Source organism: Ovis canadensis, chromosome 9, assembly GCF_042477335.2.
Source record: "Ovis canadensis isolate MfBH-ARS-UI-01 breed Bighorn chromosome 9, ARS-UI_OviCan_v2, whole genome shotgun sequence".
Lineage (NCBI taxonomy): Eukaryota > Metazoa > Chordata > Mammalia > Artiodactyla > Bovidae > Ovis > Ovis canadensis.
Window position 1 is genome coordinate 47847071 of NC_091253.1, and position 24848 is coordinate 47871918.

The 24848-nt window shown below is 41.9% G+C and overlaps 1 protein-coding gene and 1 non-coding gene across 4 annotated transcripts in view; one reads left to right on the forward strand and one right to left on the reverse strand.

The window, feature by feature from the left end:
• The window catches only part of NSMAF (neutral sphingomyelinase activation associated factor), a 72310-nt gene that overhangs the window by 25130 nt on the left and 22332 nt on the right, over positions 1-24848 (reverse strand). For all 3 annotated transcript variants that reach the window (XM_069600070.1, XM_069600071.1, XM_069600069.1), the window contains 9 exons: positions 21530-21619; positions 15399-15477; positions 15233-15300; positions 15092-15128; positions 8153-8203; positions 5580-5651; positions 5250-5297; positions 5094-5146; positions 929-1058 (listed from right to left, as the gene is read on the reverse strand). In XM_069600070.1, the coding sequence (XP_069456171.1) occupies positions 929-1058; positions 5094-5146; positions 5250-5297; positions 5580-5648 (300 nt within the window). In that variant the 5' untranslated portion in view covers positions 5649-5651; positions 8153-8203; positions 15092-15128; ... (1 more) ...; positions 15399-15477; positions 21530-21619. The remainder of the gene's footprint in view (positions 1-928; positions 1059-5093; positions 5147-5249; positions 5298-5579; positions 5652-8152; positions 8204-15091; positions 15129-15232; positions 15301-15398; positions 15478-21529; positions 21620-24848) is intronic.
• Positions 24766-24838, forward strand: TRNAW-CCA (transfer RNA tryptophan (anticodon CCA)). Its single transcript has one exon. It is a non-coding gene; the product is annotated as a tRNA-Trp (tRNA).

Sequence of the window (24848 nt, forward strand, 5' to 3'; positions counted from 1 at the left end):
TGTCCACGGGAATTCTCCAGGCAAGAATACTAGAGTGGGTTGCCATTTCCTCCTTCAGGGGATCTTCCTGACTCAGGGATGGAACCCGTGTCTACCACATCTCCTGCATTAGCAGGTGGATTCTTTACCTCTAGCAACACCAGGGGAGCACATACAATGACTGGCCAACGGGGAGAACTTCTTCCACGGCAGAAAACATTTCTGTTCTTAAAGCTGCCGGCCAAAAGGACCAACTGTGCGAGCAGAGTACTGGGATTTCTGCTTTTTCAATGAACCGCTCTGAAAAGGGGCCAGATCTAGATAAAGCCTCTGACCTTAACAAGTCTTAGTGTAGAAATCTGAGTCTCTACTGTCCGGCCAAATGAGTCTAAAGGCATCGTGGAAAAGAAGCCTGCTTCCAGCACCACCCCTGCAACTGCCCAGTGACAGCACCTCAACATGCACCTCTGCCCCAGGCTGGAGAGGACCACTTTCTACCACTTCTCTGGGCAAGACTCAGACCTACTGATTGTGTTTATAATTAAGGAATAACGAGAAATATGACTCAGGTGTACAGATAAGCAGGTACACAGGAAACATTCATTTTCCTTAACCTTAGTAGATTTCACTGCTCGCTTGCAGAAGTGCTTCCAGGTAGAAAGGTATAAATCTCTAAGGACCCTTTACTAAAATTGGGAGAAGCGGGGTTTCTTCTCGCGTCGCTGAGAGCAAGCGATCCCAAAGTCACAGAAAACAAGTTAGGGGAGCTCAAATGTCAAGGTCACACGGGGAGCCTGTTAAATACCAGATGCTGGGTGAGCAGGGGGCGGCCATTCTGACTCTCACCGAAATGTGCGAACACAGTAAGGTCAAGCTCAGGGAATGAAAAGTTCACTGAAGACGAAAACTGCAATGCAAAGGAGCTCTCCCTGGCCCGCAGTCCGCTTACCGGGTACCCGTTGAGAGGCTGGAAATAGAGGGTGGTGTCAGTCACACAGGCGTGGCCAGGGTTCGTCACCAGAGGTGTCACCATTTCTGCTTTGCATTCCATGTGCAGCTTTTCAGAAACACTTTGGAATCTGAAAATATGTTTTCCAGCAAAAGCAAGAAAAATCAGAAATCAATGTACTTTCTTGGCTTAACTTTATCTGAGGGAGCTCCAGGGTGACTCTGCAGAACAGGTATCTAAACACAATACTTAATATAAGAAAAGCGGTGACGTAAGCTAGTCACCTAAATAAAACTGCCTTTTTTTTAATGGGTACAATGAGTACTTCATTTTGAAAAAGCAGATGAGGTCATGTGTCATAGAAGAGAAGACAGACAAGTAAAAAACTTGTCAAACAGGCACAAGAAGAAACAGACAACCTAAGTAGTCATACGTCGTGTGAATAAATTGAATCAGAACATTTCCGAGTACATAAATTGAATAAGAACACTTCAGGCCTGTATTGCTTTACCAATAAATTCTATTGAAAATTTAAGGAAGAAATACAATCCTGCACATGTTCTTTTGGCAAACAGACTAAAGGGGCATTTCTAAACTCATGTTATATAGCGAGTATAACCCTGACAGCAAAACCTCACAAATACACTAAGATTTACAGAGCAATATCCATGAACAGAGACGTAAAATCCTTTATAGCCGCAACTACTGAAGCTCGTGTACCCTACTAGAGCCAGCCCAGGCTTCCCAACCAGGGAAGCCACCGCAATGAGAAGCCGTGCACTGAGATGGAGAGTGACTCTGCTCGCCACAACCAGAGAAAGCCTGAGCACAGCAACAGAGACCTGGCACAGCCAAACATGAAAAGGAACTTTAAAAAGTCCTTTATGAAGAAAAAGGACTTCTTCTAGCAAAGAAAATCCAGTAATATGTAAACAAAAAAAGCAATACATCATAAGCAAGTTGGATTTACCCCACAAATACAAGGTTGTTTTAACAACGAAAAACCAATCAATCAACATAATTCATACTATTAACAGAATGAAAGAAAAAAGATGATCTCAATAAATGCACAAGAAGCACTTCACAAAATTCTACATTCATTTTTGAGAATACTCTCAGCAAACCACGAATAATAAGAAACTTCCTCATCCTGATTAAAGGACAGCTGTGAAAATCCTACAGCTGGCATGCTGACATCATTCTTTCGTGGTGAAACATTAAACCTCTTTCCTATAATACCAAGAACAAGGCAAGAATGTCTGCTCTCACCGCATCTATTAATCAAACTGTGCAATGAGGCAAGAAGCAGGAATAAAAGCCTTAAGAATTTCTGTGAAACTGTCATTATTCACAGATTAAATAATAATGGGCAGATAAAACACTATAGAATCTACCAAAAAAACCCCAAAAAGCAGATGGCTTTACCAGCAAATTCTGTAACATTTTAAAAGGTAGTATAAGACACACATCTCACAAAAAGGTAGCAATAAAACAGAATATTACGAACTAATTTCATTTATACACATAAGCTTCTAGCCAAAACCAACTAATGAGTGAATTTTGAATTTGGCAAAGCCACAGGATACAAGGTCATTGTTTAAAAAAAATGAAAAAAAAAAAAACCCCTATTTTCTATATACCATAAGAAATAATTGGAAAATAAAATTTTGATAGCATCAAAAAAAATCTAGGATTATGCTCAAAAGACAGCAGCATAATATAAACATATTATATATAAACATATAACTTGTATATATATAAAACATGTTATATATAAACATATAACAGTGCAGGGAACTGGATGAGGAGATAGAACTCTTTGTCCTGTCTTTACATCTTTCAGTCTAAAATTAATACCAAGTATTTTAATGACGACATTTTGGGGTATAAATGGGGAAACCGGACTATGGAGCTATGAGCTGCCTGGCATGCAGACTATTGCTGCATGAGTATCATAGCAGTATGGAGGGCGGCAGAGATCTTCCTGTAACAGAGAAATGTTGAAGCAGTCACGGGTGAAGTGTGAGGGAGTCTTGCATTGTCATTTCAAATTGCTCAGGAAAAATACTCATATTTTAAATATATCATACAAACATACATACGCACATCAGCTATGCATGTATACCTATGTATAGAACATACAGACAGACATGTGTTACTTATGTACACACACAGCAAGCAGCAGCATGAGCATGCAAGGACCAACACAAATTAAGCAAAATGTTGACAAATTAACACCTCGTGCCTCACACGGAATCTGTGTTCACTATTACCTTTTCGACTTGTAAGGATTTGAAATTTTTCAGAATGAACAGTAGGGAAAAAAATATGCTTCAATAAAAAAAAGTATTTCCTTGGAAGTATGATGAAAATAGTACTTATTTAGCAAAAGTTAATTTTCTTTCGTTTAGAGGAATTATATAATCTTGCAACATTTCACTTTATGTTGTAAATATTTCTCCCCCAAATTCTTTAGCCTAACACTCTGGAGACTGGATAAGTTAAAACTTTCATGGTGAACCATTTTTAAAATTAATGTCATGCTGAAGCCCAGGATTAAAGTCTAAATTGCTAATTAGAAAATTTATCCATTCTAAATAGGTCAAGAGAAGCTAATTCTCATTATATAATTCTTGTTCTTTTCCTTCCTAAAATGAATGCTATACTTGCCCCTCTGCAACACATTCAACTGGTACACCCTACAAATACAAAAATGAAAAGTAATGCTATGTAGGTGAAACAGAGAAAGAACAAACATAACCATAGAAAAGACATTCTTGGCAAGATGACTTTACCAGCAAACTCTCTAACATTTTCAAACACAGTGTAAGGCTCACAAACCTCATAAAGGTAGCACTAAAACAATATTACCAACTACTCTCATGTATACACATAAGCTTTCAGCCAAAGCCGACACGGAATAATCTATTCAACCAATATGTTCTGCTTTGTCCTAAGCTGCAAGGATACAGCAAAACACAAAAATCTAAAGTAAAAATGACATCTCATGACTAGAGACTGCTAATCCATACCTAAGATTTTATACACATTAGACAATCTGCACATATATATTAAGTAAGTGGACTTGCACAAAGTTTAGCAGGGTTGCTAAAAACAAAATGAACACACAAAAATACACTTCATTCTACTTGTCAACAATAAAGAGAAAATGACATAGTTTAGGATACCATTTAAAACACCACGAAAATATGAAGTACTTGGAATAAATCTAGCACAAGAGAAGAAAGACTTTTACAAAGAAAACTGTAAAAAAGACACTACTGCTGCTGCTAAGTCACTTTAGTCGTGTCCGACTCTGGGCGACCCCATAGATGGCAGCCCACCAGGCTCCCCTGTCCCTGGGATTCTCCAGGCAAAAAAGACACTAAGGAAGACTTAAACAGAGTTTCACTGCAATCAGAGTCAAAATCCCCGTAGGCTTTTCTTCTATGGAACTTGACAAGCTGATTCTAACTTTACGCAGAATGTGTAAGACCAAAACACTGAAGACATAAATTAGAAAGGAAATGCCGGGGCAGATGCTAAGACACAGTGATTAACACAGTGGTACTGCAGACAGAGACACAGACAAACAGCCCAAATCTACTTAACAGAAGGAAATCTACTTAAAATATGGGGAGAAAGAAATCAGAACAGGTTAATATGAAAGTATAGTTACTTGCATAAAATATATTGGATACTTAGAAAAGTGAATACTTTACCCTCTGGAGGAGTATCAAACAGACATGTGATATAAACAAGCAAGTTCTTTAGAAAGAAAGCATTTTAAAAGCGCATTCAGAAGAGCAGAGAAGGGGGGACTACAGAAGGAAAGGCGCGAGAGTGTAGGGGTGATGAGCTAAATGCTGTCACAGCAACCTGAGCAATGGGGGCTGGTGGCCTGAGCGGAAGGGGTAACGTGTGAAAGGACAGAAGCTCACAGACTGGGAGGCTCTGCGGGGGCACCATTCCCCAGGCCTTCAAGAGGCCAGGAGCCCCCAGACTCAATGCGCTGGCATTGAGGCCGGGGCCATTGCCCCAGGTCAGCAGCTTTGGGGCGAGGCAGACGCCAGCACCCATCATCAATGGCAGACACATTGAATGAGGCCTGAGATGACAACGCCGCTGCTTTCACCACCAGGAATCAAAATCATGGAAAACTTACCTGTTTTTGTCAAAGGACGTCCTAGCCAAACGGGACTGCAAGATAGCTGTTATCTGTTAAGACAAAATCATTTTTAAAATATGGCTGTAAGTATCTGTAAATGACACACCAACGCAGGCTCATTCACAATAAAGACACAGGTCTTTAGAAACTCACCATGGCAGTTTGGTCCCCCAGTTTGTCCAGACAGGATGCTCTATGAAGCTACAAGTACAGAAATATACATGGATTTATTTCTCTCTCTGATGATAAGAAGATAGTTCCTTAGAAGCAATGAAACACAACCACCATTCTGTTACTCAGTAACAGTTAAGAGCCATTCTAAAACACCTATGACTTCTTCCTCATGTAGAGTTTAAGTTCAACACATTCAAGTAAATCTCATTCAGATTTATAGAAGGGGTTAAGGTTTCGGTGAGATGTACGAATATGAAATTCTTTTTAAAAAAGTTTGCCAGTGAATATCTGAGAAGAGCGCTGACTTACCTGAAGCAGTGTCTCCACAACATCTTCTACTTTCCCTGAAACATCCAGCTCGAAGACATACTCCATCATGCCCTGAAAGAGGAAGAGGAACTGAATCAGAGGAGAACAAGCACATCAGGACCTGTCATTTTTAAGAACATCTGCAACCCCTGCTGACGGCTGCAGGGGACTCCCTCAGCCCACCTGGGAGATTTACCTCTGTGTTTACTATTTCCTTCCTTCCACTGCCTTTGGGCTTAGTTTGCTCTTCTTTTTCTAGTTCCTTGAGCTATCTAATTAGGTTTTTCAATTTGAGATCTTCCTCTTTTCTTAAGGTAAGCGTTTAACACACTAAACTTCCTTCTTAGGATTGCTTTTGCAGCATCCTAGGAGTTTAGGTATGTTTTCGTTTTGATCATCTTGAAGTATTTTTAAATTTCCCTTTTTATTTCTTCTTGACCCACTGTGTGCACAAGAAGGTTGTTTAGTTTCCGCATACATATGAATCTTCCTGCTGCTATGGATTTCTGGTTTCACTCCACGGTGGTTGTTAAAGATACTTGGAATGACATCAGTCTTATTAGAGTTACTGACTTGTTTTGTGACCTGACATGTGATCTGGAGGATGTCCCCTGTGCACGTGAGGAGAGCGTGTCCCACTGTCATCGGGCAGGATGTTCTGCATGTGTTTCTGAAGCCCATCTGGCTAGAGTACTGGTCGAGTCCTGTTTCCCGAGTGATCTTCTGCCTGGATGACCTGCCCATTATTGAAGGTGGGCACAGGAGTCTCCTCTGTTTGGCACAGCTGTCAGTCTCTCCCTTCATCCTGTCAGTGCTGGCTTCACACACTCACGTGCTCTGAGGCTGGGTGCACATGTGTTGTGACTGTTACTTTTTATGTGTCATAAACTGTGCTCTTCTCCTCCCCGCGAGGGTGAGTATGCTGGGCTGCATCTGCCTGTGTCTCTGGCTCAAGGTCCCCTGGAGCAGCTGCACAAGCCCAGCTCTTTCCTGTTTTGGGAGGAGGGTCCCCAGACATCTAGAGCATTATGGGTCCATCAGAGCTCCAGGACAGGTGAGAAGATGGGAACTGGGCATCCCCTGCAATCACGTGCACTGTGTCAGGGGAGGGACTATGGTGAGTGAGACGATGCCTCAATGTTCCCACACCTTCAGTGTGGCTCACTTCACTCTCACCTGGGCACAGGGCACTCTGAACTGGTTTCTGGATTTCTCAAAAAGGGAATTCATCCATGTACTGTTTCTGAACCAGTCTCCCCATCAGAGGAATAAGGGTCTTCCCAGTCTATCATCTCTCATCACCATCGTCAAAGTCGTCATTCTCCCCCTTAAACCTGAGAATCTTCTGGTGTCCTCATTCACACTGGAACAAAAGAGCTTTTCCTTGCTTCAGACAACCTGACCCACTTCCTTTGACGTCACTTTTCAGCATATTTGTGCCTTGAGGAGGCGTCAGGAGAACCTCTGCAGTGAGGGTGCAACAACCAGTGGTTCTCAGCTTGGAGGGGGGTGGTCCTGCCACCCCTGCAGGGCATTTGTCGACATGTGGAGGTGCCACACAGCAGGAGGGGACAGTGTCGGGGGGAGCACTCAGTGGGTACAGCAGCCTGTAACACGAGGGACAGCCCCTCACGGTGAAGAAGCCTCCTTACCAGATGCCAATGGCACTGCCTGTGAGCAACAAGAGCTCAGGGCTCACTGCTCCTGACTGACCGGTGTGCACAGATGTTTCCTGCACATAAAACCTGGAGGTGGCTACTGGTGGCCAGCTGTCCCAGCTGCTACCGAGGACCAGCATGCCAGGCCAGCCTGTGACCAGGACTGCCATCCAGCCTGCAGCAGTCTGCTCAGAGGTGGGGCTTTTCCTAATTCAGCAGAGTCGTGACAGGAGCAGTAGGCCCATCTCCAAGTCCTGTAAGGTCTCCTCTGCTAGGAGTTATCCCTTTACTACATGCGAAACTGCAGCATGGGTCTGTGCTCAGGCTCCTCTGTCCACGGTATTCTCCAGGCAAGAATACTGGAGTGGGTTGCCATTTCCTCCTTCAGGGGATCGAACCCACATCTCCTGCCTTGGCAGGCGGGTTCTTTACCACTGAGCCACTTGGGAAGTCACAACATTAAGTAAAGCAGAGTGGTTGGATGTGATGTCTAGTTATGAGTCCTGCGTTCATGATCCTTCAGAGCTTCTACCCAATCAGGAGAACTTATACACTTGTTACTGAGCTCTTAAATAAGGGTATCTTATAACCTATAAATATTTCTGTAACATTTAAAAGAAGTCCTCAGCGATACCCAGTAAATATGATGCATCTTCTGATTTCAACTTTTAACCTAATAATTTAAGCCTTTTCCCCCACTAATAGACCCACTTATTTTTAAGCTAAAAAGTTAACTGAAATCTTTTGAACTGAAGTCTGTGGCTCCCTTGGATAATTTTGTTATAACTGCTAAGTAACAAGCCTTTAAATACCTGTTATCATTATACTGCATCAAAGAAGTTGATGCAGACACAGAACCTTATTGCTCAAAATCACTACGGAAATTGTTGGGGATGAAGGAAAAACCTTACTTACCCTTTCTATTTTATACGGTGCAACAATGTTGTGTTCTTTAATGAAATACACCTGAAAAAGACAAATCAATACTTGTAAAATAATTAAACGTTTTCAGTGATGAGCTGATGGATGTTATGAATCAAATTTAAATCATTGTTATTTAACCTCTATTTCCAAAAGCACTTGCATTAATATTAGTATGGCTTTAAAGTTCTGATGTTAAAATAATAAACATTAAATTAAAAAGAGATTCATTAAGGAAACAAGGTAGCAACCACTGCAAGATGGATACAATGTCTAAGATGGCTTGTCAATGTCATCACTTGAGCCCAGTAACCACATAGGTGAAGGGTGCTAACCTAAGTGCTCATTGTCTAAGAAAGGATTAAGACAGTCACTGTGGTATGAAATCCATTCATCAACATAGAGAAACCTCTCTTTTCTAGAGGTGCAGTTTTCACATGCACCAGGCCACTTGCAACATGGGACACTAGCAACCACGTATCACACACACACACACGCAACCACATATCACACACGCCCCAGAGCATCAACCCCCTCGCACAAGGGCCCTAATCCCACCCTCCCTCCAGTTAGAACAGAAAGTCTGCTTCCCCCACATCCGTCAGCTGTTCAAAAACGTAGCTCCTAGGATCACACGATGCATCTTCTCCCGTTTAAAATGAACTACAGATTAAAAAACACTCCTTTGGTCTCACATCCTTTTACCCCTTTTCTGTTCATCTTAGTGGTAAAACTCTTTGCCAGAGCTGACGTACTTTCCAGGGCCCAAAGTAGGTTTTCCTCCGATCCGTGTTACTGCAGCCATTCCTGACGAGGTCAGCGAGGACACACAAGATCGGGGAGGATGCACAAGGTTACTGTTCTCGGGACTTGCACTCTGTTTCTCAGATGCGACATAGCTGGGCTCTTCCTGGAGCAGATTTCTAGCCCGCTGCGCGGCACCTGCTCCAGGTTCTCCCGACCTCACCAGCTGGGGTCCACCTTCCCAGGGCCCCTGCTTTCCTCCCAACCTCCCGAGAACGCACCCAGCCCCGGGGCCTGACAAGCGTCTGCAAACGGTGGCTCCTCAGTCTGTCATTCCAGGCCCAGCCTCCTCCCGAAGCCCAGACAGAGGCCCCCAGACGGCGGCGGCGCCTCCTCCAGGTCACGATCTACAGAGCCTGCTCCCACATCGAGCCTCACCACGAGCCCAGCAGCACCTCTGTCAGGGTTTCTTCAGAGCACACCCGGACGCCGACCCCTCTCACCCTCCCGCCGCCACCAGCCTGGGCCACACGCCTGAGTCAGCAGCCCCAGATGCTCGCCTGGTGTGCCCCGCTGTCCCGGGCGCTGGGGAGACCCACAGGCAGAGACGAATCAGACCGGGGCCCTTCCCAGCGAGGCGTCCGCCGCTGCTGCGTTGCCCGCAGCTCGCGCGTGCCTTCTCACGTTTTGGCCTCTGTCCTGGTTCATCATCTTCATGGCGTCTGTCTCTGCCTGACGTCAGAGAAGACGTCTGCTCACTGTCTGCTGCCCCACTGAGAGGTAACGTTCTTGCAGAGAGGGGCTTCACGTATTTTATTCTTCCCTCTATCTCCCTCCTCTCTCTTGGGCTTCCCTGGTGGCTCAGAGGGTAAAGCGTCTCCCTGCAATGCGGGGGACCTGGCTTCAATCCCCGGGTCGGGAAGATCCCCTGGTGAAGGAAATGGCAACCCACTCCAACGCTCTTGCCTGCAAAATTCCATGGATGGAGGAGCCTGGCGGGCTGAAGTCCATGGGACTGCACATAGTCACACGTGACTGAGCAACTTCACTTCTGTCTCTAAAACCGTGACTGTGATACAGGATGCATGAAGAAAGTGAAAAGTGTTAGTCGCTCAGTCCTGTCTGACTCTTTATGACCCCAAGGACTGTAACCTGCCAGGCTCCTCTGTCCATGGAATTCTCCAGGCAAAAATACTGCAGTGGGTTGGATGCCCTTCTCTGGGGGATCTTCCCGACCCTGGGACTGAACCCAGGTCTTCTGCATTGCAGGTAGATTCTTTACCGTCTGAGTCACTGAGGAAACCCAGGATGCATGACTACTATTGTTGACACACACACACACACCTTCCTCTTTATTTTACCAGCAAAAGAGTATATAGAAGCAAAGCTCTCTAAAGCCCAAAGAACCATAACATATTTCTGAAGCACTGTGACCTAGTAATGAAAACAAACAAACAAACAACAACAACACACACACATTTTGTTTTCTTGGTTGTGCAGTTAACCCAGGAAACTTAATACTTGAAAGAGTAGCTTATGTCTAGTTGCCCCTTGATATAATATAGTTGATTATGAGCTTGATATGAGACATCTTACATAAACTATTGAAAGGCAATAAAGATTTTGCTTCTAGGTTTATTAAAATTATATTAAAATGGATACTTTTATAACAGAAACCACACTTCCAATTTAAAACGTACCCACTCATTTCAAGATATGGACTTTCCAGAATAAAGCCACAGTGTAGAATGATACTGTAGTAATTATGAGAATACAGCTGTGGGCCAGAATTATCAATAATGGTGTTCCTTCCCCAAAGTAAGAGATGGCAGTAACCGCTTTCATTTATGCCAGTTAAAACTAACAGACATTCTAAAATTAATAGAACCATGGAAGGCAGGCCTAGAATATCACGTACCCTGATATCTCCCAGCTTTCATAAAATAATTTTCAACATACACTAAAAAGGGCCATGAACAAGAGGGCTGCACGATCTGAACAACACCAGGAGGCTCTCTGTTCCAGACTAGTCACCCCGTGAGACTCACAAGGCTTTGAGTCAAGTCCTGAAGTGAAGAAACCTCTATATCTGTTTCCCATGGCCTTTCCAACATTTCACAGAAAGATACTTTTCTTTGAATACTTCAAGGATCTGGGGCTCTGCAGAGGGGAGGCAACCCTGATCTCCTCTCTCCCTTTCATTTTCAAGGTGAAGAAGGTAAGATTCACAGCAAAAAGACAGGGCTAATGGGCATCCCAGATGGCTCAGGGGTAAAGAATCCACCTGACAATGCAGAGGATCCCTGGGTTGGGAAGATCCTCAGAGAAGGAAATGGCAACCCACTCCAGTATTCTTGCCAAGAGAATCCCACGGGCAGAGGAGCCTGGCGGCCTACCGTCTATGGGGTCACAAACAGTTGGACACGACTTAGCAACTAAACAACAAAAATGAGCTCTATTCTTATAATTTTTTAAAGATCTGCAGGTGAATTAAGTACAGCTGACCCCCGAACAACATGGGCATGAACCACCTGGGTCCACTTACATGTGGACTGTTTTCAATAAATACACTGGAAAATTTTGTGGAGATTTCAGACAATTGGAAAGAAGATGAACTGCATAGCCTAGAAATATCAGAAAAATTAAGACATAAGTATGAGTACATAAAATGTATGTGGATACTAGTCTATCATATCATTTACAACCATAAAACAAACATGATAAATTTTTTATCACAACACGCAAACTTCTGGACCAGACGCGGCACCAACTGAAGCGGAGAGAAAATGTAAATAACTATATAGAGATGCAGCGTGAAGCCACAGTGTTCCCTCCCTGCAGCTCACACTGTACCACAGCCATAGCTTCCTAGCCACCCCCTGTGCTGAGGTCAAGTGTTGAGAGTAACCTCAAAAGGCCACAGGACACCATTCATCTCCCTGTGAAAAGCCATCTCTACAGTAGACTGCATTGCAGTAAAAAGTGGTTTCTCCTGATTCTTGTGCATCTTTCATCGTGCTCAGTGTCAGATTGTAAACCTTGAATAACACCATGGGACCCACACAAAGTGCCGCTAGTGATGCTGGCAGTGCTCCAGAGAAGCCGAGGAAAGTCACAACACTACAAGCAACAGCTGAGCTGCTCGACGTGTGCCACTGATTGAGCTGAGGTCCACAGCTGTGGCTGCCACCGTGTCAAGATAAATGGATCCTGCATTAACGACCACTGTAGAAAGGAAAAGGACATTCATGAAGCAGTCACGCAGCTACCCCGCAGGCAGGAGAACCTGGCACTTTCTGTGAAACACTTCTTTATCTCATGTTTAACATGCAGCTTTTATGTGGGTGCAGGATTGCTGTAAGAAAGCCACACCTATAGATGAGTACGAAGTCATCACATGACAACGTAAAGCCAAAGGAAGGTGAAGGAGCTAAAGCTGGAGAACTAAACACCAGCAAAGGATGGTTTGATAATTTTAGAAAGAGGTTTGGCTTTAGAAATGTCAAGATAACAGGAAAAGCAGCTTCTGCCAACCAAGAGGCAGCAGATGAGCTCCCAGACAGCATGAAAAATATCTCTGAGGAGAAAAGAGTATCTGCCTGGACAGGTTTTTACTGCACATGAAAGTGCCCTCTTCTGCAGGTGGCTGGGGTGGGTGAGCAGGGAATCCACAAAGGACATTCATTAGGAAGAGAAGTGAGGACCAGGAGTTAATACAGCAGGCTGAGATAGGCTAAGTCTGCTGTTTCACACAAGTGCAGTGGAGTTGATGAGCAGGACTGCCCTGATCTACAAAGTTGCTGACCTCTAGCCTTGAAGAGCGGAGAAGGCAATAGTGACTCCAGTACTCTTGCCTGGAAATTCCCATGGATGGAGGAGCCTGGTGGGCTGCAGTCCATGGGGTCGCTAAGAGTCGGACACAACTGAGCGATTTCACTTTCACTCTTCACTTTCATGCATTGGAGAAGGACATGGCAACCCACTCCAGTGTTCTTGCCTGGAGAATCCCAGGGATGGAGGAGCGTGGTGGGCTGCCATCTATGGGGTCACACAGAGTTGGATACGACTGAAGCAACTTAGCAGCAGCAGCAGCCTTGAAGAGAAGAGATGACCACAGCTGCCATCTTTAGGTTGCACAGCAAGAGGGCCTGGGCAGCAAGAACCCTTTTCCTGGATTGGTTCTATCGATGCTTTATCCCATTGATGCAGTCAGGAAGTATTTTGCCAGTAAGGGACTACCCTTTAACATTTTTTTAAATTGGACAATACCCCTGGCCACCTAGAATGATGAGTTCAACACCAAAGCTGTCAAAGTGGTCTACTTGCCCCAAAACAGTGTCTCTAATTGAGACTCCAGATCAAGGGGTCATAAGAACCTTTAAGGTTTAGTGTACATGGTGCTCTATGGAAAGGGCTGTCAGTGCTGACAGCCGGAATATCTTCAGAGTCTGTAGGGACCACACCACTGAAGATGCCCAGGTTGTTCAAGAAAAAGCCATGAAAGCCACCAAGCTGAAAACCGTACATTCCTGCTAGAGAAAACTGTTCGGATGCTGTGCACGACCACATGGCATTTATGACAGAGCCAATCAGATTATGGATGTGGCCAAAAAAGAAGGGGGCTGAAACATTTCGAGACCTGGATCTCAGAGAGATCCAAGCACTAATGGACACTGCACCCGAGGACAGAAGATGACCTGATGCAGACGAGCGCTCCCAAACCAGAGCCAGACTGGAAGGAGGAGATGCAGTAAGCGCCGGGGAATAAACTGACATTGGACAACCTAGCAGAAGCGCCTGGTTTTTTTATTTTCCTGCTTTTTGACTTCTTTTTACAACATGGACTCTTCTTTGACACAGGCGCTGAAACTAAAGCAAACTGTGGAAGAAGGATGGGTACGTGGAGAAACACTTTTAGAGAAATAAAAAAGCAGAAAAAGACAGAAATTATAACGTATTTCTGTAAATTTAAACTGAATGTGTCTGCCTTTCCTGCACCCCCACCCACCCACGCACCCACCTCCTCCTCCGCCCCCGTGAGACAGCAAGACTCTCTTCCTCCTCAGCACAAAGACAGACGACAAGGATGAAGACCTCTGTGACGATCCATTTCTACTTAATAACTAGCAGTCACCCTGCTGTGCAGTTACTAAACTTGTAAACAGATGAGAAACGTATAGTATTGATAAACCCAGTACATACTGCAAACGTGTCTTCTCTTCCTTATGATTTTCTTATAACCTTTTTTCTCTAACTCACTGTATTGTATGACTACATAATATAATACATACGACATACAAAATGTGTTTATCAACCATGTATGATCCCCTACAGGATGAAATGGCAACCCACTCCAGTATTCTTGTCTGAAAAATCCCATGGACAGAGGAGCCCGGCGGGCTATAGTTCATGGGGTCACAAAGAGTGGGACACAACTAAGCACCTGTCATCAGTAAGGCACCAGTAGGCTATTCGTAGTAGTTAAGCTTTGGGGGAGTCAAAAGTTATACAGGAATTTTTAACTGTGTTGGAGGTTGTCAGTGCCCTGAACTTTTGCTTTACTCAAGGGTCAGTCATGTACGTTAGGAGAAAAAACATGTTATAATTTATCTCTGTACTGCCAGTGGCGACACAGTGCTGGATGCAAAAATCTATACTGAGTAAACACGAAATGAATAAAAAGTCACGACTCCAAGGCTTTATAATTCGACAAGGCTACACAACCCGAGTCGTGCCTGGGTTGCCATCATGAGTCACCTTGAGCTCACTGAAGTGGTGGGCACTGGCCTCCCCCCTCCTAAATGCTGACGAGGCTACAGGAGATCCTGCAGTCCTTTACCTCAACGTCACACACCGTCAGGACTCCTAAGGGCGAACCCACAGCCGGCAGGTAGCACGCACGCACGCACGCACGCACGCACGCACGCACACTCACCTACCTACCTGAGGAATGTTAAGGATCTCAGCAGCGATCACACCTTCTAAAACATATTTCCCAGTGACTAAATTTTTAAAGAATTTAAACATCTTTTCCAGCGGTCTTCATTTGAGACTTGTACAAATAATTTCATTACGCTAAAAAAGTGTGTATATGGAAGCCCATACATACACACACATATAAATATATAATGTATTTATTCATTTAAATGTTCATTCAGGTTAGAAAAAATATTTACCAAGTCTCCTTACCTGGCTGAAAATGAGTGAAATTGCCCCAGATACTGTCCTAAAAATGCAGATAAAAGTCATTAAATATATATATATATACATACACATATACATACAGTTTTTTGGTAGAAGTAAAGTCAAATAGTCGTGACAGTGACATACTTTGCAAAGTGTCTATTGGCTTCATTTTCTCCATGTTTTCCTATTTTTATACAATCCCTCAAAGGAATCTGTATAAAATTGAGAGAGAGAGAGGTTATAAAAATAAGACAAGGTAAAATGTACACAAATATAGGGCTACTTCTCTTCACATTGAAAGTGTGTTTACCTTAATGATGGGTTGGGATATTGCATCCGGTTCAAAAATAACTGATTTTGAACATATTTTTAAGGAGCCTCTGATTTTCCTAGAGATAAAGTACAAAGGGATATTATTAACGAACATAACAGGAGTCACAGAAGAATCATAACACATTTTAACCAGCATGTAGCTGACTAAAGCATCAACTAATAAAAGATCAAAGGCAAAGGTATGAAAGGTTGGACAACATAGCAAAATAATTATCCTCACCTCCTAAAGGAAATCAACCCTGAATATTCACTGAAGGACTGATGCTGAAGCTCCAATACTTTGGCCACCTGATATGAAGAACCTACTCACTGGAAAAGACTCTGATGCTGGGAAAGATTGAAGGCAAAAGGAGAAGAGGGCGGCAGAGGATGGTTAGATGGCATCACCGACTCAATGGACAGGAATGTGAGCAGACTCGGGGGGACAGTGGAGGGCAGAGGAGTTCACTGTGCCACATACAGTCCATGAGGTTGCCAAGAGTCAGACACGACTTAGCAACTAAGCAACAACCATCACCTCCTCCCCAGAGGTTAAAGAAACGCCACATGTTGTGACACAGTCTCACTGGCTGAGGACTGTCCTGGGTATTTTATTCATTATCACTTCACTTGGTCCTCACAACTACATGAATGTGAAGCAGTTTTGTGATCCTTAAGAAACACTGATTCCATCCTGTCTGTGGTTAATTCTTTTGACTTTGAATTTCCTACATCTTAAACACCTATTCAGAAGACCATACTGTAACCCTAATCCTTTTTAAACCTGACATTGATTAGGTAAGGGATTTTTTTCCTTATTTATAACCATGGGAAAATAACGGTTTGAATTTAGCATATAAAATGCTTTTAGCAGTGATTCTGGGGTACATAGGAATTCAGGGTAAAATTGCTTCTATGAGAATAAGCAATTTTAAAGACGATCTGCCTACTACTATAATACCAAATAGATCAGCTGTCGACCATTTTTCTCCTTTCCTGGGACATGGATAAGACTCTAGTAAGTCTAGGGGGACGCCTGCCTGAGCATGCTAGAGGCCAGTGTGCCTCACTAGCCTGAAGCCAATAAAAAGCTACACTTTATTGTCTTTTACTGACTGAATGACTTTTACCAATGATCAGATCAAGGCAATATATGTAATTCCAAATATGCAAAATATGTAATAAATTACATATTTATTATATAATCAGAACACAGGTTAAGAAATGCTGGGGAAAAAGAAACCTTTAAAAAAAAAAAAAATCACCTTAGTTTCCAAGACTCTATTTTGTCTACAAGGAAAGCTCCATGGATTTTTTTTTTAATTACTTGTATGACATTTGGGCCTTTTCTCTAGCCATTCCTTGGTGTCCTAGTGAACCCTTCTCACTCTGCCCATCCCAGGGGTCGCTTAATTGAAGCAATTATTTTACTTGGACTCTAGAAAGACCCACCTGCTCTCCCTGTCCCTGTGTCCGCTCCCTGAGTCAATTATTCTGCCAAAAAATCTCACATCCTTCCCGGCTTACAAAAATGCCAGTGGCTTCCTAGCCCACAGGATAAAGCCCCATCACAATCTGAGAAAGGTCTGCCTCTGAGTACACATGTATATGTACCAAATGGATGAGAAGCGTCACGGTAAAGGCCATGATATAGTCTACAATTCTTCTTCCTCAAAGGATCTTTTAAATGTTGATTTTCATATCATTTTTTCCATGCTGTTAATTGCATTTACTTCTCTAACACCCTAAATTACCTAATAATAACTTAAGCACTTTTAAGCCAAAAGCTAAAGAAATACAAATAGAACAGAAAACCCCCAAGTACCAATCCACTAGTTCCTGCAGCTGTTAACATGCAGTCGTTCCCGTTTCGTGTCGAACACCCCAGAACCCTACTGGATTTTAGATAAATTCCCAGACCTCCTATACTTCATCTGCTGTGTTGTGCTCAGTCACGTCCACCTCTTTGTGACCCCATGGACTGTAGCCCACCAGGTTCCTCTGTCCATGGGATTCTCCAGGCAAGAACACTGGAGTGGGTTGCCATTTCCTTCTCCAATACTTCATCTAAACATACTTTAACATGAATCTCTCAAGTCCTTCAATAAATGACCATCATTACACATCTACAAAAAATAATAATTCCTTAATGTCATCCAGGATAAAGTCAGGGTTCAAATCTATTTTATAACTGTTTTTTATAGTTGCTTTGTTCAAAGCTCACATTTCCTTTAGCCAATATGTCTCCTAATATCTCTTAATCTAAGACAGTGTTCATATCCCCAGTTTATGGACTTTGCTAAACATGTCTCTGTGGTTTTCATCTATCCCACTTCCTTTATGTCAGAGGCAGTGCACATGTACTGCCCTCACATCAGGAGGCCCCTGTGGGTTCAGATAATACCCACCTTGACACGTGCATTAAAATATTTCCTAGCAGCTTTTCACCTGCTAGTTTAGCAGCCACTGAAGAGTACGTCTAGGTCAGGGGTTAGCAAACTTTTTCAGTAAAGAGCCAGACAGCAAATATTTTTGACTTTGTGGAACATTTGGTATCTGTCTCTATTCAGCTCTGTTTCCCTGTTGTTGCAGAAAACCAACCAGATACAAGATGTAAACAAGTGGTTGTGACTGCATTCCAATAAAACTTTATTTAAAAAACACAAGTGGCAGCCAGATATAACCATAGTCTGTCGATCCCTGATTCACTAGGGATTGAAATTTTTAACAATCCTTCAGTGTTTTTTATCTGCTGCTGCTAAGTTGCTTCAGTCATGTCTGACTCTGTGCAACCCCATAGACAGCAGCCCACCAGGCTCGCCCGTCCTTGGGATTCTCCAGGCGAGAGTACTGGAGTGGGGTGCCATTTTCTTCTCCAATGCATGAAAGTGAAAGTGAAGCCCCTCAGTCATGTCCGACTCTTAGCAACCCCATGGGCCCACCAGGCCCTCCGTCCATGGGATTTTCCAGGCGAGAGTACTGGAGTGGGGTGCCATTGCTTTCTCCGGTTTGTTATCTAGAATTTATCAAAGAACAGCTTTAATTATCTATGATTTGATCACCCTGAAATACAATTTGTACAAGGAAAGCAGGAAAAATGCTTGATCTTTTTTATCAAGTTTTAGAAAAATGAGTCGGTGTACAATCCTTTGAAGGTAAATGATACACACACACACATATATATACACACATATGAAATTATTTATATTATATATATATATCATTAGGAACTCATGGAGTTGAGTCCTTATGATACATTCCAATCCCCTATAGTCATTCTTTTTTGATGCTCAATCTGCTCCTTTTTTTTTTTTTTGCCCAACTTTTCAGGGTGGCCTTGTGCCCTTTTAATTCAGTATGCAGTCGTTTTTGATATTTTTCCTTACTTGCCAGGATAACAAGATGTTACAGGCTTGCCTCCCTCACATTTCCTGCCCCTCACTTAGACTCAGGCACTTCTCCAAAGAGCCCTCATTCCTTTTACTGGAGAGAGGCATTCACAGAGTAGCTCATTGCTACTGAGCTGTTTCTAGGTCTTTTCAGAAGGCAGAGCTAGAAACCACTTTCTTTTAAAAGAAAAGCATATGACTCCATATAAGCATTACCAATTCAAATCAAAGATCCCAAGGTTTTTACTTAACTCCTGTAATATTAGATCTGTATCTCCTTTATACTGAAAATCTCGATCTTGGCATTTTGCTTTATCTAACTATATAAAATTGTGTGCATAAAACAGTTCCAAAATAATACAAAAATACTTAATATTACTACTAAAACAATTTACATTTTTTGCAGTTCTTCCTTAACTGAAAATATATTTCACCAGAGACACAAATTATTGCGTTGTGAAGTTGATTAAAACAATTCTTTTCTGTGATTAATCCTCCAGCTTTATATATAGTTAGGTTCATTTGTTTCATTTTCTTTTTAATTTTTAGAATTTTCTGCTTCTCCTGAGATTTAATAAAGAAATAAATTCTATATTGCAAATAAATATTCCTATGGTTCCAAAAACAGAGCTATAAAAAAAGGTACATTCAGAGGCATCTAGTATCTCAGTATTATCCCCTGATCCCTCCTTTTTTCTGTAGATAACCATTTCCATTAGCTTTTTGCTTATGCTTTAAAATATATATATATATATATTTCACTTTTAAAAATATAATCAATATAACTGCCCCATTCTTATATGAAAGATGGCATCCAACACAAAATATTCTTCCCTTGCATTTTTCACTTGATATGTACTGGAGTACAGTAACACACAGAACTTCTTCATTCCTCTGTTACAGTTTCATAATACTCCAGTATGTGGTCATTCTGTAAGTTATTCAGTCACGCACTAAACTGCTTCCAGCATCTTGCTTTTACAAGTAGTACTACAATAAATAATCTTGGGCTTATGTCCATTTATATACTTTCTAGTGCATCTCTGCATCTCTGAGGTAGTTTCCTACAAGTAGCATTGCTAGATCAATAGGATAATTTACATGCAATCTTGCTAAACATTGCCAAATTCACTTCCATGGAACCGTACCATTTCAACCTAATAATAACTTGAAAATTACAAAAACAGGTTTCAGTTTGCTTGCTTATATTTGTGCTTCAATAATATATTCAATTTTAAGCAGGACATTATTATGACAGAGAGCAGAGGAGCACTGGGAGAATAAAAGATATGAAATTAGGAGAAAAAAATATGTTCAAAATTCTAGAGGTAAAAAGCCAAGGTTCTACTTTCAATTAGAAAAATAATTATATAATATGATTGAATGCCAAGGAAACAGATATGCCCAAACCTATCAAACAAAAAGCTGAGTTTTACTTTGGTTTATATTTAAACAAATACTACACAGTTTTGATTTAAACAAAAACTACACGAAGAATTAATGCTTTTGAACTGTGGTGTTGGAGAAGACTCTTGAGAGTCCCTTGGACTTCAAGGAGATCCAACCAGTCCATCCTAAAGGAAATCAGTCCTGGATATTCATTGGAAGGACTGATGCTGAAGCTGAAACTCCAATACTTTTGGCCACCTGATGCGAAGAACTGACTCATCTGAAAAGACCCTGATGCTGGGAAAGATTGAAGGCAGGAGGAGAAGGGGACGACAGAGGATGAGATGGTTGGATGGCATCACCGACTCACTGAGTAAACTCTGGGAGTTGGTGTTGGACAGGGAAGCCTGGCGTGCTGCAGTCCATGGGGTCACAAAGAGTTGGACACGACTGAGCAACTGGACTGAACACGGTTTTGATCCTTTCAGGATTAAAGGATATTTCATTTTGAAAATGGTAAAAAGTAAAGTGTTTATCTAATACTAAAGCATGTTCTAAATTGTAGCCCATAGTTGTTAAGTGACAAACCAAGAGAATTAACATACATTTTAGTTAATTCAAAGTTGGCATTTTAAACCAAAAAAAAAAAAAAAAACTTCATTATATACTTTTGCAAATAGCTTTCAAATGGTGTGGCCAAAGAAACAATCTACTTTTACAGTAATAAACAATAATAATTAAAATACAGAGTATTTTGCTTCTAGAGATTTTGCTTCTCAAATCAAATTATTCGTTTGAAAGTACCGATTTTTACACCACATGCACTGATGTTTTATGATCATTACTCTAAAACACCATAACCCAAATAATTGAGCACACAAGGACAAAAGGGTTGCAAGAAAAAAGTGATGGAATGAATTAGGGCCCCATCGCGTGGATTTAAGAACCAGGCACAACCTTTGAGGAATTAGTACACATTTAGCTTTAGAAAGGGCTTCCCTGATAGCTCAATTGGTAAAGAATTTGCCTGCAATGCAGGAGACCCCAGTTCGATTCCTGGGTTTGGAAGATCCCCTGGAGAAGGATAAATCTACCCACTCCAATATTCTGGCCTGGAGAATTCCATGGACTCTATAGTCCACGGAGTTGCAAAGAGTCGGACACAACTGAGCAACTTTCAGCTTTAGAAAATATCTTAAGTTATGACAATCCGTACGTTGGATTTATAAATCCCTTTCTTCTCATTAGTTTCCCAATATAAAAGAAGGGAAAAACTGTACGATCATACATTTAATTTTAAAACAGACAACAGAAAAGTCTAAGTCTGCAGAGATCTAAAACTCCTCCTTACCTTTCCTTCTGGCTGCCCTTGTGCTGAATGTGATGAGCCGTGTGCTGTTCAAAGTAGTACTCCTCCAAGTTAAGCAGGAGCAAGGAAAATCTACATTTGGGAGAAAAAAAAAAAGGTCAGGTTAATTTTTTTAACATATTAAGAAAGCAGAATATTTTACATGTGTTCCCAAAGTGCCTTTCCATCTATTACATCAAAAAATACTTATTAAGAGTGTATTATATGCCAGGCATGCCTCTCCATCCAGAAAGACCTGTCTAGCTATGCCAAAAATAAAACCGTTTTGTTGCTCAGTCAGTAAGTCACCTCTGACTCTCTGTGATCCCATGGACTGTAGCCCACTAGGCTCCTCTCTCCATGGAATTTCCCAAGCAAGAATACTGGAGTGGGTTGCTATTTCCTTCTCCAAATCTGTTTACCAAGTGGATCTATTATTTATTTACAGAAACTCCAAATTTCAATAAACAAAACTTATTCTTGCCTGAACAAAGCTTGGAGCTTTCCCACCTACAGAGTTCTCATCCTCTGTTCCTTGTGACCGCACCCTAGGCTTCTGTACCACACACACCACTCCAGTGTCTTGGCTCGTGGGTGGGCGAGTGCCTCTTGCTACACTCACAAGAGCACAGCCTCTGAGAGGTAGATCTTTAGATATTCCTCTGTACTCACTGGAAAAGACCCTGATGCTGGTAAAGACTGAGGGGCAGGAGAAGGGGACGACAGAGGATGGGACGGTTGGATGGCATCACCGACTCAATGGACATGAGTTTGAGCAGACTCTGGGAGATGGTGAAGGTCAGGGAAGCCTGGCACGCTGCAGCCCATGGGGTTGCAAAGAGTCGGACATGACTGACTCACTCAACAACCAACCCAATGCTTGCACACAATGACTATGACATAGATAAACTAAGCAAGTTGAAACTGAATGGGATTGAAAAATAGTTCCTTCTAAAGTTTCAAGTGCTTTTTTATAAACAAAGCGTTAAAGAAAAGTATTATTTAGTTGTATGGCCACAGAAGGAAACACATGGCAAAGAACTAGAAGCAACTGTTTGTTTTGTGGTAAGGACCTGGAAACACAGATAGCACCCAGAGTTACAGGGAGGGAGAGGTTTTCATGAAAAACGTGGCACTTGAGCTGGGTCTTGAAGTTCCTGTGTAACAGGGAAAGACATCTAGATTAAATACGGCAGAACAGACCTCTAGATTAAATATGGCAGAACAGATCTCTAGATTAAATACCGCGGAACAGACCTCTAGATTAAATACAGCAGAATAAATATGTATGGTTCATTTCTGCTCCCTCTGGAAACAACAACACAATGTAAACAAAAGTATTTTTTAAATAGTAAAAAGCCATAGACTAAAGAAAACTGGAGAGGCATACCAGCAAGTGAGAAATAACAGTAAGTTTGTGAGCAAGACAGTGAAAGTGAACAGACAGTAGATGGAGGAATTAGCAGTGACCAGAAGCCAGAAGAGCTGATGCCTCCAGAGAAGGCACCAGTCAGGAGAAAACCAGAAGTTCCACGACTGCAGGAATAAGGCAGCAAGAAGGCAGGGATGAAGTCAAGGTGATGCTGAAAGTCCAAATGAGGCTAGTCACCCAGATTCCTCCCCTGGTAGTTCTCCCGACACAGTTTTTCAATAACAAAATTAAACAGGAGGCTCCAAACTAGACATCAAGCCCAGTGCAGAGCATGAGAAGAACGTGGTTACACAAAAATCAGGAAGACATATCACACTCCAAGTAGCAGTCTGGTGGATTTTCTTTGGAGAAAACTAGTGCTAGAGAAAAGACCCATGGCTGCCAGCATTTGAAAGAACATCATCCCACACTCAAGCCCAGCAGAAGAGGCCTGCCCACAAGAATTACATGCTTCACCCTTAAATATAAGACACCCTAGGATTATCAGCTTCCAGTGTGAAAGAAATAGACCAAGCAAGCAGAACACAACTTGAAGGACTAGAAATGTGTACAGAAAAAAAGGTCCAAAGACTATAATTAATATCCTTACAAAGAAGAAATTATATCCATAAACCAAGATACGGCTCACTTAAAAGTTTTGAACCAACAGAAAAATAACTCATAAACTAAGAATAATGACAGCAGGAACCAGCTCTACCATCACAACAGGCAACTTTTATTGGCCTGTTCTACACTGTAAAATCCATGAACAAGAATTAATCATAGGCTAAACTGCCAGAGCTCAGTATAAAATGCTCACCATTAATACCTACTGTGAATTTCAATACAATCACAAAAGTTAGGATTGTTAGGAACATCCTTTGATGCATCAGATAATTTCCAGGAAGGTATAAATCAGAGAGATAGTTACTAAGTACCTTGCCCTTTATCTTTAGCTTGTATTAATACCTTAATAAGCTGAAATACTTTGCTTGGGCTGGAGCTAGGCAACCCTTCCTCCTCCTTCATCTCCCCACTTCCCTTAGAGTGAGGGTAAAATAAAGTATTTGTCAATAAGACAATGGCATAATTTTGTTGCTATGTAGCAAAAGTAGCCTTCATAAACAGCCAGCTCTTCCATATAAATAAGATATAATCGTATCTTTAATATTGTTAAAATGTCATACTAGCCAAAGCATAATACTGTTAAAATGTATATACCATCCAAAGCAATCTATATATTCAGTGTTATCCCTAGCAAATTCTCAATGGCAATTACTGCAGAAATAGAAAAGAAAAATCCTAAAATTCATACAGAATCAGAAAGCTAAAATAATTGAGAATAAACAAAGCTGGAAGTCTCACAGTGCCTGTATCAAAAGATATTACAAAGAGTATTTAAACAATGTGGCGCTGACATGTAGACCAAAGGAACAGAATGGAGAGCTCAGAAATACTCTAGTATCGATCGGATCTGCGACAAGGGACCCAAAGTCACACAATAGGGAAAGAACTGTCTCTTCAACAAATGGAAATCTGGGTATTGACATACAAAAGAACGATCCTGAACCCTTCATAATATATATAAAAATTAACTCAAAATGAATTAAAGGCCCAATTTTAAGACCTGAAACTATAAAGCTCCAAGAGAAAAAATAAGGGGAAACCTTCATGACACTAGATTTGGCAATGATTTCGTGGCTATGACACAGCAAGCATAACAAAAGCAAAAATAGATAAGTGTAACCACATCCGACTTCTATGACGCCGAAGTATGACTACTACTCTGCAGCAAAGAAAACAATCAACAAAGTGAGATGGAGGGATTTCCCTGGTGGTCCAGTGGCTAAGACTCCATGCTCCCAATGCAGGGGGCCTGGGTTCAATCCCCAGTCAGGGAACTAGATTTCA